Genomic DNA, 14,803 nt, shown 5'->3' with positions numbered 1-14,803 from the left:
AAAGGGACGAAAAGAAGGGTAGCTCAGTGTTAGAATGGAGGATATTTCAATCACCGAGATAAAGTGTACGAGTAGGCAGTCCCTGTGTGGGGGCAGGCTTAATTCTAATCAAGCAACCCCACATGTTCTGATTACTGAAGGTCCTGATTTTATACTCTGACAAGCTGAACAGTATACAATGATGTGTGTATTAGGACTAAGAATCCTGCGCCCACACTTGCATGTATGGCTTTTTTTCCCCACTGACTCGCAATGGAGTTGTTGTATCTCATCCAATTATAGAGCCGATTTATGGGTGTTGATTCTCACCCTCTGGTTTGAACTGTGTATCTAACAACTGCTCTTTGTGCTTATGTATCAGACTGTGTTGAGGGAGGGGATCCTTGTGAGGGACTTTAGACTCTCAGGTAACCTGATTAGAAAATGACTTTACCCTTTTTATTATCTGTGACCACATTTTTTCCTGTTAATTTCTTCTAATGTTCACCACAACACTCGTGCCTGCCTATATTATGCACAAAGCATCCCGACTGCCCCAGCTAAGAAAAAAAAAATAGCACCCTGAATGACACAAGGCAGTAATCACACACTCACAAATCCACCCCTTGACCAACAGACATTAAGTTGGATGGACAATGTTAGTGTGTGATGCTGTAGTATGGCCAATCAGCATGGTAAAGTCCGTAAATGTGAGAAGATGACACCACTCTGCCTGAGTGCAGGAGACAAGCGATAGCCATATGTCCCTTGTAATTTGTTTCACTGTTGACAAAAGAAGGAATTTGTGGTAATGGGACAACAACAACAATAAGAGTGAACAGGAAAAGACAGATGGGTCTGCCAGCTCCAATTCTTTCTGGACCATCTATTCTTTATCTTGGCCTCGCAGCACATAAATATTCAAATAAGGTTCATTTATCAATGCTTCTCTTGGAAGAGATGCTTTGGATGAAATGGCAAGAATACCGCCCCGATTCACACACCCAACATGGCACTGACAAATATACAGAAGTGTTTACCATTACACCCCTCCTCTGCAGCTCTGTTGCCCCAGCTCTGGCTTGCCGCTGTCCTCTGATTGGATTCATCCCCTCTGACATATTCAATCAGCCAAGGCTGCTGTGGGCAGATTGGCAGATTGGCAGTGTGATTACCACCACTGAGCATGCACGCTGAGGACACTTTAATTGTACAAAGTGACACACGTGTTGACGCTTACGCACAGACATATGTGTGCAGATGAGCATGAAGGCACACATATACACAGGTACTGTATGTATGAACGACTGTCACATCTGACCAGCAGTTTGGGCTTGTTATGGTCACTGTGGTCTGCCCTTCGGTCATTTATTCGAAACTGATGTGAAATTCCAAGAAGCACGAAATGAATGTAAAAGAATAATGGGAACTGCTGTCAAACATTCATGACAATAATTATAGTGCCAGGTCAGATCACACATTGCCTTAATAGAGTTTTACAACTAACTGACTTACTGGAATTAAAAATCTAGTTCACTGACTGACTGCTGCATGCTTTGCTTGGTGCACAGAAATCTCAGGTCTTTGCATGTAATAAAAGACTTGCATTTGAATGGTTACTATTGCATTTTATAATACTGCTGTGATTATGCTTGGTGGCGCTATATGATGCATTTTGGAGACAAATTAATGGTATAATCAGCTAACTGGATATGCCAGATGGTTTGCTACACAGAACCATGTGTGAGGTCATCCTTTGGAAACTGTTTAGAAACAGGCAGTTTTTTGTTAAATAAAACTTGGCAGGTGATTGGAGAAACCATCTGCCTATCACCATCTATCACACACTAATTCATGCCTAAACATGGCCATACCTGCCAGCAGTAGCTCATAGGATTCTGATTGGTCCAAACCAGCTGTGGATCAGCCACAAGCACTTAGCTTGATGCCTACTGGATGGATTTTTCCATCTTCTTCTTTGTTTGTGATCTTGTGAATCTTGCAGAAATCCAGTTGCCTCGCAAGATAGATAATTGATTGCGAGAAAAACATTCAGATTTTTTTTCTAATTTCACAAATGTTGTAGTTGCATACATGCACCTGATATAACTGTTGATAAAAATCAATGATTGTGATGCATCTGCATCAATCCAAATTACAAAAGCTTCTTGGTGATATGGTGTTAAAGTTTCTGCAGTGTTATTATATCATATTTTCCAGTTACTGTTTAACAGTCAGCATTAGAATTTTATTGCAGAGTTGCATAGATTAGTTCATGGATGAATTAATCGACTAAAATATATACAAAACTATTAGTCAATGAGCAGAAAATCTAACCATTTTGTTAACTGATTAATCATTTAAGGAAATTTCAAGCACAAATCCCAAATATTCTTTGATTTTGTACCTTTGAAAAGCCGAAGTTTTCACTGTTCTATATCAATTTACATTGTATATCTTTGGATTTTGGGGTTGGTTAGACAAAATAATCACTCTAAAGATGCCATTTTGAGTTAAAATACATTGTGAAGGGTAGTCTAATTATTGATATAGCAGAGACTAAATCATTATTAAAAGAAAAGAAAATCTGCTGATTATTAGTTTAAATGCATTACATCGATTACACTTTTTGTTTAACATCACACTGAGAAAGTGTTGATTTGACGAAAATGTTCTTGACCCTATAATCACTGTTAGCAGCTCACATGAAAGAATTTAATTTTAATCTGAAAGTCATAGTTGATTTCTCCTTTCCAATTTTATGTAGACAATCCATGAACATTTTAGCAAAGAACCATGTGTTATAATGCAGTTGTTGATCATTCGGGCCACTAACTTGAACTAAAAGAGTTTAATGTCCAATGAGGGAGTAGATCTCCAAAGAAGACTGTACAATCTTTTACACATTGAGAACCTCAAACAAAAACTAAAGAGCGCAAAGGAAAACCATGAGTCTTAGGCCAACAATAACAAAGCCAACCAAAAATAAACAATGCAACCTGTGCAACAAGCTATACAAGCTGTGACTGCAAGTCACATTTCACACAGTAGCTCTTTTGTGAATTATAGAAATTCTGGGTTGCACTTAATGTAGGATGGTTTGTGTCCCAGATTAAACTGCATTTTTAGAGATAAATATAAATCCACAGGTCACTAACAGTTCATTTTGAATCTTGAGTCACATTTTGACAGTCTTCAGTAAATGACATATTTCAGTTTAAATGGAATATGATGGGAGATGTTCCTGTCAAAAGTATTTTACATTAGCACCCTGCTATTATGATTAGCTCCACCTGTGCTTGTTTAATCAACTCATCCATAAATAGAACTTCATATCTTCAACTTCAATCTGGATCCCAACAATCTGGATTCCTAAAGATTTCCACACTGTGCCAATTAATAATCTCACCTGTTGCATATTTAACACTTTTCTTCTGTCTCCTACACCTTCACTTGCAGTGTTGGCCTCAAAGCAGACATACATAAGCTACAGTAACCATGCCATCTAAGACAGAGATGAACCGCGGAAGAGGAGCAAAGGCCTGCCTGAGGAGAAATCACCTGCTTCTGGGGAATATTGGAGAAATACTGTAGAACTTTCAAGCTGCTGCAGCAGAGAGGACTGGGGTGGAAAGATGGGAATCTGTCACTCCAAAGGATGTCATATTTTTCAAGGGAATCAGGTAAAGGCTTAAATGCCAAATTTATGGAAAAATTTGTAGATTGCAGGAGGGAGGTGGGAGATGTAAAGGAGCTTGGACAGTTAATTTTCCTCTTCCCACCCTTTCTAAGTCACGAGCAAGCGTTGATCAATGACGTTTCCAGATGCAGGCTGACTGAACCAGCTGGAGCCTACAGTAGGTTTTTCTTCTGAAGTGTATAGCACACAGTTTCAGTTCTCGAGCTGAAGCTAAATCCTTTGTCTCATTTCAACAAAAACAGGGGAAAAGTGTTCTGTTTTTGTCAAATGCAGTTGACAAGATGAAACAGCATAAAAAAAAAATATAGCAATTATTTTTGGTTACAGGTATCATTGGAGTTGAAAGCTGCAGTACTCTTCAGACTGTACATGCCTTACTACAGTACACTCAGTATTCCTCACAAACTAACCATATCCGAAACACATGGAGATAAAGCAGTGGGTCGCCCCAGTTGTTTTATAAATGTTCCATAATAATTATGATGACACCATCCTCTTGGCAAACCAATAGTGTACAGTCCCAGAGCATGCTAATGGGAGCATCACGTGTACTGTGCTGTGTTGTCAACGTCTATGGAATGCAACATTTGTCATGGTTGTCATTCACAGTGGAGATGTCATTTTGGACCATTACCCACTGGGTTACCCTCTGCTAAATAAAGAGCGAACAAACACAAAAGGAGCCAAAATAAACACAAATTGCCATGGAATATCTTTGTGGTTTACATCACATTCCATATGTGTCAGCCAGGATTTGGAGACTTGACAACTCATACTTTAAACATCCCAGATTTAGTGGCCCTTGTTTATCGTGCACTTGTTGAAGCCTTTGTGGAGTCAAGCGGGTAGATTACTTAAAATTGCACCCTCGCCAAAATGAAAAGCCCTTCATTTTTTCACCCCTGTGTATATAACAGTTTCAAAAATGTGCAAAAAATTTGTCCGCAGCATTCTGAATTCTTACAGCAGTGGAGCAAAAGTGTGTTCGGCCCCTCGTTGGAGGACTTCATGAAATGCTTCATTTTGGGAGAGGAAAAAAAACAGAATTACTAATGTCATGCCACATTCATTATCATTAAATCCTGATGGTATATGATAAATAGGACGGTAAAAATGCATAGAACACTATAACATAATGTGAGGTAGATGTATGGGTGATCTGTGTTCCTTGCAAAAGATTTACATGCACAAATTGTTTTCCTCTTCTGGGTCAGGAATTTGGAGGCTGCCATGGAAATGATGAATGAGAGTTTTAATAGCATTTTCATGCAAAATTAGGCTCATGTTGCTGCTCAGTATCATCACCATCATCACCCATTTAGAGAAGATGCAAGCTGAGCTCCACCGAACAGCCAAAAAAAAAAAAAAATGTCAAAAACGAGTATGACATGCATAGTATGAGGAGTCATTTTACTTTTCAACGCATGCTGTAAATGATCTCCTCCCTATTTGTTTGCTTAATCAAACAATAAATTGGATGAGTCTTCGCCAGTTCCCTAATATAAAATGTACTACAACAGACTAAAAAAGCACTTGTTTCCAGCAAAGGTTTTCAGACACAATGTCCCACCTAGGATGCTAAATCGGTCGCTATGTCCCACCTTACTGGTGGGACATAGGGACCAATTTAGCATCTAGCAGGTTGAACACCCATCTTCTCACAGGAGCTGGTGGAAACCAAAACTGAGCTAAAAGGCCATTGGATATATCAACAACATCCTACCCATGTTTTTCTGTTTAGAAAGGATGCGCAAAAAGGCAGTTAGCTAATTTGCATATCATGTCGGTGTGGCATCTCAGGTTTCCGTGTTTGTTTTGGCGTCTCCCTACCCCCTAGTGGTTGAAAATTCCTCAGTACAGCTTTAAATTTCTACAGGCTTCGTATTCACTGCTCCGCAACTACATTAATTGATTTTTACAATAACAGTGACAAAAAAATAATCCTCTAGATTAGAGAAGGTTTAAATAACTGCTTGATAAATAAGGGCCAGTGCCTTCATTCTGTGCCTCATACCCATTAAATCACTCCTGCCCATTAAATCACTCCTGCCATTCTTTCCATGGATCTTTCATGGTGTTGTTTTCAGGTGTAAAATGTATAATTAAGTGTGTAAACCCCATTTCTGTCTCCAGTCTCTGAAGTATTCGTCATAAAAACAGTAACTCTGGAATTTGTCTCATTAAATGTTACCCTCAGCAATGCAAAAGTCTGTATGTTGCATGTCAGAACCCATAACAAGTCATGTGAACAATTTGAGAGAAAGGCATAATGTCCAGAAGGAAAACTACTGCAGAGGATTATAAATAACTAATATTTTTGGTTTAATCAATGATTCTCTCAGCTTCAACAAGTCTAAGGTGTTGCCGCAAATGTTGTTTTTTCATCATTTGATAAAGTATTGTTTGTGGGATTGTTTGTGTTTGTGAATATGATAATTTACTGCTTTTTTTTGCCACAACCCCCCTTTCCCCTTCTTTATTTTTCTAAAACACTTTGTCTGTGTTACAAAAATAGAATATGTAAGTGCTGACTGAAATTAAATGGCAAGTTAATGTACGTTATTAAAATGGATTGATCATGTCTGCTTTATGTACTGAATTATTTAAAAAAAAGAAAGATAAAAAAAGAGTTACAGTGCCTGGATATTTATGAACTATCTATAGAAAAAATAAAAATGTGTAGAGCATGTTCATTTTTATACAAGATATTTCTAATAAAAGACTGTTTTGCTAATAATGTGTGGCTTTTTCTTTTTGGGTAGCATGTTTCATTAGCAACAAAAACAATGTCAATACATATTCGACATTGTTATTAAAGCTCAAATTTTTGAAACAAAACATAGGGAGCAAATTGCAATAGGCTGCAATTTAGGATCTGAGTTCCTGTATGCAGCACGCCTGACCTAAAGTTTAAACTGTCATGTCAATGGTTTTTAAAATTCACAAAGTCTTCCTTGTGTGACAGTTACACTTCTACTTGTGTCTCATGTGGCAAGACTCCATCACATGTTTTAAATGCAATGCTCAGTGAATACTGAACTGAAGCTTGACTTTAACATCTTATATTGCAAATGAAATCACAAAATCTGTTAGAAAAATCACAACTACACATCTTTCCCAAATTGCTCAGCCCTAACCATTATCAGTGGTCCTTATTACTGTATTCTCTAAATCAATACCATATTCTAAGCTAAAAAAAGGAAATGCTATGTTAACTTAATTTGTTATTAAATACACAGAAACAACGACGTGGGTACCAGAAATCAGATGTTTAGATTGAGTTGAATGACTAGTTTAATAAGCAACTAATTGTGCACATGATTTCTAAAGCAAAGCTCCCAATATTCTCCGATTCCAGCTTCTCCCATTGGAGTATTTGATATTTAACTATTAAACACGTCAACTTGACATAGTAATTTATCATTTATGGACAAATTTAAAAATCACTTAATCACAGAATGTACCAAATGTAGAATGTTAAAGAGTAATTAGTGTTCTGTCTTTGTATGGAATGACAAATTCAAGTTACACTATGTGAATGTACCTAGAGACTACTGGATAATTTATCAGCATGATTTATAAAGACTGAAAAGTCACATTTAGATTACACACAAACACACACAACATCTTATATGGGGATGGCCCAGAGCTAAGACCTGTACTGCCATGAAAGAATCAGGACTTTCAATCCCATAATTTTCACTCCTAAATCATAAAGTCGGGTGATTTGTGAGAGGAGAAGCTGTCCAAGGGCTGGAAAAAATAGATTTCGCTATAATCTGTCAAGATCTCAAGGTTGAGCTGTTCTTTTTCAGTATGCTGCCATATCAGTACAACTATCCAGAAACTGTCATGAACATGGAACACAAGTCAAACGGAGCGTAGAATTACAATCCTGCATGTTCCGGATTATGAGCTTCACCAGTAATCAGGCTACCCACAACCTTAACCTCGGTTTAATGGTGGATCAATACAGTCAGCTACACCTGCAGCATAAGCCTTGAACAAATTGAGAAAATATCATATTATCTATAAAGGCTGACAGAATTATGAGCCGCTCTAAATGAAAAGTAGATCCAGTGAAACTATCCTGGTGGATTTATTGCAGGTCAGAAATTGCCACCTGGGTGATCACTGATACAGCACTGTCATTAGCCTTCTGTGTTCCAAATGAATCCCCTGCTCTGTACATTTAGCAAAACAGTGGTATATACAAAACTGTTTCTCTTTCTCTGCTGTGTAGGAGACTGCCCCAGGAGGAAATCTACATTTTTCAAGTTCTGTCCTCCCTGCTGCTAAAGTCGCCAAACTACTGCATTTCTAATTTTCAAAACTGATCCCTCAAACTAAAAGCTGTTGCTGTTTTGTTCTGCAAAGGCAAAGATCTTAATTTTACTACTTTTTTTTTTTTTGCCTTGCATGGAGCTAATTTGTCCAAACAAATATGGCATTAAGATTTATTATTTAAAAAAATAATTTGTTAAGAAGTACACCATAAATATCAAGTGTATTTGGTCTCATTTTTGTTTTTTGTGCTGCCTTTGAGACACATGCATATATACAGTAGCACACACTTCTTTCTAGTGTTAAAGGTCCCGCTGGGTGGAAAAATCTATTTTTATTGTGTTTTGTATGTCTTTAAAATGTGGAAGTGTTAACTCAAAGCTGTGAGAATATGAAAACATATACCACTGCCATTCCTCTGTCCCTCTCTTAACTAAATGGCCTCCCAGCTTTTCAACCTGGTTAGAACTTTGCTTAGTTGGTAAGTAGAGACTGAGAAACAATAAATCATGCAGCCAAAAATTAACAAAATCCTGTCCAATGTACTGCCCTGTTGCTTCCGAGGTGAGACATTCAGAATCTGTAAAGCACAGATAATTTTATACTGTTGCCTGCAAGAGTGAACACAAGAGTATTCATGCGCTCCCAACATCTGAGTAAGTGGAGACTGAGTGGATCACTTTAATTAATAGTTAAAATAATGATCCCTGGTGTCACGTTACCATTAGCTTTGACTCTATGCTCACAGATCTGAGCTCTATAGTAATTGTAAAGCTGGACATTCAGAGATGGTGGAAACTGTAAACTCATAAACAAGGACTGGGTGGTTTGCTATGTCTCAATGTTGCCTGTTGTGCTTCAGTGTAACCTAAACTTTACTTGTGTTTGCTTCTCTCTGTGCTCCCACATATTGCATTTCAACACATCTGCATTTCTAATTAAGCGGTCATTTACATATTTTTCCATTTTTGTTGTCAGACATTTTCAAGCTGCCTCTCTGCACCGAAAATATTGTTTTAAAAACTACAATGTTGTCTCACAAAGTCACCACGCAGTGAACCACTCCGGCCCGTTTTCTAAATGCACAGACACACCGATGCAGAGAGAGTCTTTTTCCTGAAGGGGGTGTGGATCACTGCAGCTCAGCTGTGTTTAAAGTTATAGACACGGAAACTGCCACTTTAGAACAGGACAAAAAACAGGATTTTTACAGGCATGGTAAAAACAAACCAGCTTTGCAGTATTTTGAGCTGAAAAATACACATTCCTGGTGATTGTTAGTGTGCTAAAAATTGGCATAATTTTCTCAATAGGCATTTATTGGAGGTAATAAATTATTAATCATTTATTTTCTCTATACAGTTCCAGCTGTAAACTACAATGCAAATACATTTTTAATTGAATATTGAATAGACTAGTAAATGACAGATTGTCACTTGCAGATTACAGAATATAGAAAACCACTTACCTTTTGCAGTATTTTACTAGATGTAGAAATAAAAGCCTGGTAATACTATAGGATCCCTCTTCATCAAACGTTTAAGCTTAAGCTATAATTTATACAGGGTGAGTCTATGATAAATTCTATTGACTTGGTTGGGCAAGTTAAAACATGATAAGCAATCAATAAATAGAATTTACTTTCACTTGACATGTCGTCTTGTCATAGCGGGAACCTCAGGTCAAACCTATTAAATTCATATTAATGATGCCTTCACTCTATTCAGGTGTCCCAGTGAGCCATAATGAGGAGCATGTACTACTATAATACCACAAATCTAACACTTGAACTTTTAACAGGAATGGGGCTGTAAACAACAGAATTATGTGCACATGTGATTTTCCTTTTATTATGTGTCCGAATGTCTACTGTGATCATTTTTATTGAAGGAGGCTGAATTTGCCACACCATTTCTGGGATTCTTGGCACATCATTTATGTACAATATTGTAATTTTTTTTGTCATGGCTAAGGATAAACAGCTCTGCCATGTAAAATTCCCACCACAGGAAGCTGATTTACTTGTCAAGCAGGTGCAGAGTCGCTGTGACTGCAAGAAGCCCTTTGAAGGGTTGATGATGCAAGACGACTTTAGAAAAAAGTAAACCGTAATATGAATACAACTCTTAGCTTTTCTCCATGCTGTCTGCATGCTGTCTGATAAACACTTTCCGTTGGAGACACACTGTACATCTGTTAGGAAGTGGTGTGACATCATTTGTCATCAGTCACAACAAATTACTGGATGCATGATTGGTGGAACCTGCTGTTTTTTGAAGGCACAGAAGGAACATTGTTTCATCTAGACAGTTTTGCCAAAGAGTGCAAAGTAAAATATTAGTGTCGTCAGAAAATGCTTGAAGCCAACTTCCCACGAAAATCAATCATTCTAAGTTTTTTCCTCGAAATGTTTTGATTTTATTATGGTTATTTTCAAGACATCAGACAGTATTCTTATAACATGTGGGAGCTTTGAAAATGAAAAATCTGGCAAACTGTTTGTTTGCTCCCACAGACACTACAATCTTATTGGCTTTCTTGGTTTGTCATATTTTTTCTTGCTCATATCTAAACAAAAGACTGAAATCAGATGTAACTATCAGCAAGTGTTAGTTACTGCTTTGTACATGAAATAGACTATAAACTGTCATTCTTAAACAGTCTATATGGATGCCACACAGATTCCCAATGCTAAACGCTTCGTCTCAAAGTCGCTTCACTTGTGATAAATTATTTCTGTCTCTGCCTTGAGAGATGATCTCTCTTTACAAAAGTATTTACACATTAGTCTGTGTAGACTATCAGTCATCTAGGTCATGGTAGTCCTAAGAGCTTTAGGCCAGGGCTACTGGATTTTTCTTTTTGGTTCATTTCACTTCTCATCCAAGAAGTTTGTTCAGTTCTAACTGACTGATGGGGAGTCCCAGATGTATATATGGTTCTCCACTCACAACACAGCTGTGCACTTCAGACCCAGCAACACTCTTAGACAATAACTAATTCACCCTAAGGAAGAAACAAACTGACACAAGCTGAGCAACACTGTCAAAGCAGTCCAATGCAGAAAGGAATGGACAGACCTATATATAGGAGGAACTAAACAACGGATCCACAAACATGTGGCTCACCACAGAGGAGCCAGTTCTTTAGAATTACACTCTATACAACTGTACCTGCATGTGAAGAAACATACAATCCACTGAGGACAGCAAAGTTGACATTTTGGACAGAGGAGACAGATGATATGGCAGAGGAGTGAAGAAAGCCGTACATGATAAACTGAAACTTCTATCTATAAAGCAAAGGAGAGGGTCTACAGCACCACTTATCAGCTACTTACAATGCAGCCTTGAGATTTTTCTCCAACAGCTTCCCTATATTAGCATCTTGAATCATCCCTGACCTAGCTGATTCACAGCAGTTCACACCTCCAGGTATGCAGCTCTGGGATCATTTATGGACCATTAGTCAAGGTTTTGGGGATGAAACTCTGTGTAGGACTCATCAGTCTTTTAGAACTGACGAAGCATTTCAGATAAGAGGTGAAACATCTTCAAGAACCAAAGAAAGATGCCCAGTTGCTTTTTATTAAGGTTCTTGGGATTATTTACTCTTAAATCATAGCCTTGTGCTAATGCTTGACTTAGACTTTAGACAACAACAGGAAGCAGGGGGGTTGTGTCAGTGATAGCATAGTTTGATAGCAGTGAAGACATATTCATACACTAACACAGGCTAGAAAATGAGCCATGAAAAGTATGATACAGGTTCAAACTTTAAAGAAAATTTGTATTAATTACTATATGACTTTTCCCCGTTAGTTAAAAGAAATCTAAATTAGGCTAGATACTCACAAAACAGTCAAAACTGAGCACAGTTAAATCATGAAGATTAAACAGTGTCCCAAAAAAATACTGCATCTAAGTAAGAGCCATTTAAAACCATCAATCACATTGTTCAATAATCACATTGTATTCTAAATAGCATTAAAAATGAAGGCAGAATTGTTACGTTCTAGTATGCCAGCTTACTCTGATACAACCTACATACAACCTAATTTTCATTTTCTATATCAAAATACAGCCAAACTGTGCTACAAGTTGTCACCTGTTCCACTTTATACCTTGCTAGTTTGCAACATTCAGCCTTAGTGAATATATAGCCACCTGGTGTGTGGCTGCGGAACATCATAGACAGTTAACCAGTGTTGTACATTAACAAAATACCAATAATTAGTTATGCCCTAAATATTGTAAGAATTAACTGCTGAATTATTTTAAAACTTCTCTTAACTCTCACTATCCACCATCTATGCTACTCTCACAATAAGCATAGAGATTCTGAAATGCATTTCCCTCTTCAATTTTTTCCATGCATGGATGGTTTATCAGCCCAGGATGCATTGTCCTCAATTTTATTTCCTGCATATCATGGATAAAACACCACTTCATCTGAATATTTCCACATTAAAGGTAATATTATCACGCTGACAACCCCATTTTGTAAATTAATAAGTACTGCTCATGAGATCATTTAGGGAATACATGCTGAAAATAAAATGGTTTTCCTCATTTGAAATATCACTTTAATATTTCTACTCTGCTTCTCCTACCAGCAAGAGGGCATTTTATTATTTCCCCAGGAGAAAAACATTAAATGTGGCCGAGGTGTTTGCTTTTCTCTGTGGCAACGACACATACCCAGATGCTAAGGCTGTGGTAAGTGTAGATTAAATTTATCCCAGCTGGATCCTGGCGTACTGCTGAATAAATAAGGTCAAAAACACTTTTTTTGTGTCTCTTTGTGGTTGGACACTTTACGGTTTCCGCCGTTTGTTCAAATATTCTCCGGCTGTCCCAATAGCTGTATGTGGTGTTTCATTAATCTTAACTCCATGCACATGTGTCTCACTCTGTGTGACTGATGAGGCTTCTGTCAACTAACGCTGGCACTAGATAGGGCTTTACTGTGAGTGATGAAGCTAGGAGGCAGCAAAGCTCTAATGACAAAGGGAATAAAACTAGGCCAGTTTAAACTACCTCCTTGCTATGTGAGGCTGTATTTTCTCATGACATGAATAATATATAATGCATGTATTTTGACCTGTAAAAATGGTTTCCCAACCCAATATACATCTGCGAAGAATTAAACAAATGATTGCTTGTTTTGTCATTTGCTTTTTTTCATTGTATTTCTTTCACTAAGACATCCTGAAACATGTATGGCACTACACATCCCACTCTAACCAGTTTTTATACACTTCTTACAGGAAGGAAAAATTAAATCCAAAAGACAGAAAGGAGGGGTGGGGAGTTTCCTGGGCACTACAATAAATCATAATGACAACTCACACCGTTTTGTGGCCCATTAGAGCAAGCCTGTAGCAGAAATTTCATTTGGACCTCCCTTGACTTGAGTCAGAAAAATTTTGTAATTACTATGAAATAATCGTACTCCAGTTTCATCTGAGGGAAGGGTTTGCTGTGTGGCTTATGGCCTCTCAACAGTTAGGATGATTATTTGTAGACAGGAGGGTGTTGTTGAATTGTGCAATCTGACAAAATTCTAAACACCCCAAGTTAACCTTAACATGACTGCAGAAGGAATACAGTGAACCTCACCAGAAAGCCAGCACAGTAAAAGGTTCAGAAATGAGTGTGAGCCGTCCTGAAATCAATGCAAACCTCACTTGAATGCTTATCTGTGTGTCATCATGCACTGAATGGATCTTTAGAACCTCAGAACACACTGCCAGAATGACTCATCCACCCAGGGCTTGTACAAGTGAAATACACTGTGGTTGAAAATGCTTTAGAGTAGTTCAGATATTTTTAAGGACTGTTGAAGTATTTTGAGTAGCAGGTATAGCATAACAAAGGTTGGTCATTTCAGTCATTGTTACCGGATGTTTCTGGATTTGTTTTTTTATGAGCATTGGTCAATGCACATATTCATAAAAGAACACCTAAAAGATGACAAGAGCAAAAATCTTTTGAGTTCGGAAAAAAAAAAAAAGCCTTGGCACAACATCCTTGAGGCCAGTCTGTCCTTTTTAAGTATACTAGGGCAGTGTAAGGGTACGTCATTCCTATATTTTTAGTAGAAAATCATACAAAAAGCTCATGCACTGCATTGGAAGTGTGTCATTTAGCTCTTCCTGTTTGTTTGAGCTTCACTCTTGACCATTAAATGTCTATTTGTTTGGCATTGCTGATGCTCACAACCTGCATGACCAAACATGGAAGGAGAGGTGACAGACAAGAAATTATTCAAATTAATCATTTATATGTTTAAGTCCTGTTCCTCATCTGTCCGTGACTCATTACAGAGCAACATATCAACCAAAAACAACAGCACAAACAGATTAATAATATGAATAATATATTTTACACAAATGCTTGCAAATGAGTGAATGCAGAGATCAGCATCGAAACTTAACATTTAATGTAATTATAACTGAAATTTCCGAGTTAAAGACTAATGCATGATCCTGTCATTTATAGTTGCACCTGTAGCAGCAAGACATATGTGAGAAATCAGCAAGCTGTAATTTTTTTTAAAAGCCATGCTACAGTCCTGACAGACAGCCATCATGCAACATAAAATCAAACAGCTGGACAACAATGCAATGTATTTACATGTGCACTGTTTAGGCAGTGATTGTAGCCTGACAGGAAAATATTTCATCAACAGCAGCTGCCGAAGGCAAACCACTAACGCCCTGATAATGTTCACCAAAAGATGACACTCAAGCTGGTCATCTTGAAGGAAAGCCATTAACAGTTTATGCATGTCTACAATGCCTCCTCCCATGAAGATGTGCTTGTTCAATTTGTTTGA

At 37.7% G+C, this 14,803-nt stretch overlaps 1 protein-coding gene across 2 annotated transcripts in view; it reads left to right on the top strand.

The window, feature by feature from the left end:
- The window catches only part of LOC111572090 (metabotropic glutamate receptor 4), a 184,109-nt gene extending 177,699 nt beyond the window's left edge, over positions 1–6,410 (top strand). Inside the window, exons 11-12 of one of the 2 annotated variants that reach the window (XM_023275611.3) lie at positions 362–407; positions 3,439–6,410. In XM_023275611.3, the coding sequence (XP_023131379.1) occupies positions 362–399 (38 nt within the window). In that variant the 3' untranslated portion in view covers positions 400–407; positions 3,439–6,410. The remainder of the gene's footprint in view (positions 1–361; positions 408–3,438) is intronic. The other variant, XM_023275610.3, reaches the window with a different exon arrangement.
- Positions 6,411–14,803: the final 8,393 nt, after the last annotated feature.

This window comes from Amphiprion ocellaris, chromosome 8, assembly GCF_022539595.1.
Source record: "Amphiprion ocellaris isolate individual 3 ecotype Okinawa chromosome 8, ASM2253959v1, whole genome shotgun sequence".
NCBI classification, from domain to species: domain Eukaryota; kingdom Metazoa; phylum Chordata; class Actinopteri; family Pomacentridae; genus Amphiprion; species Amphiprion ocellaris.
Note: the sequence above shows the minus strand (reverse complement) of the source record. Positions and strands in the feature narration are given on the sequence as shown.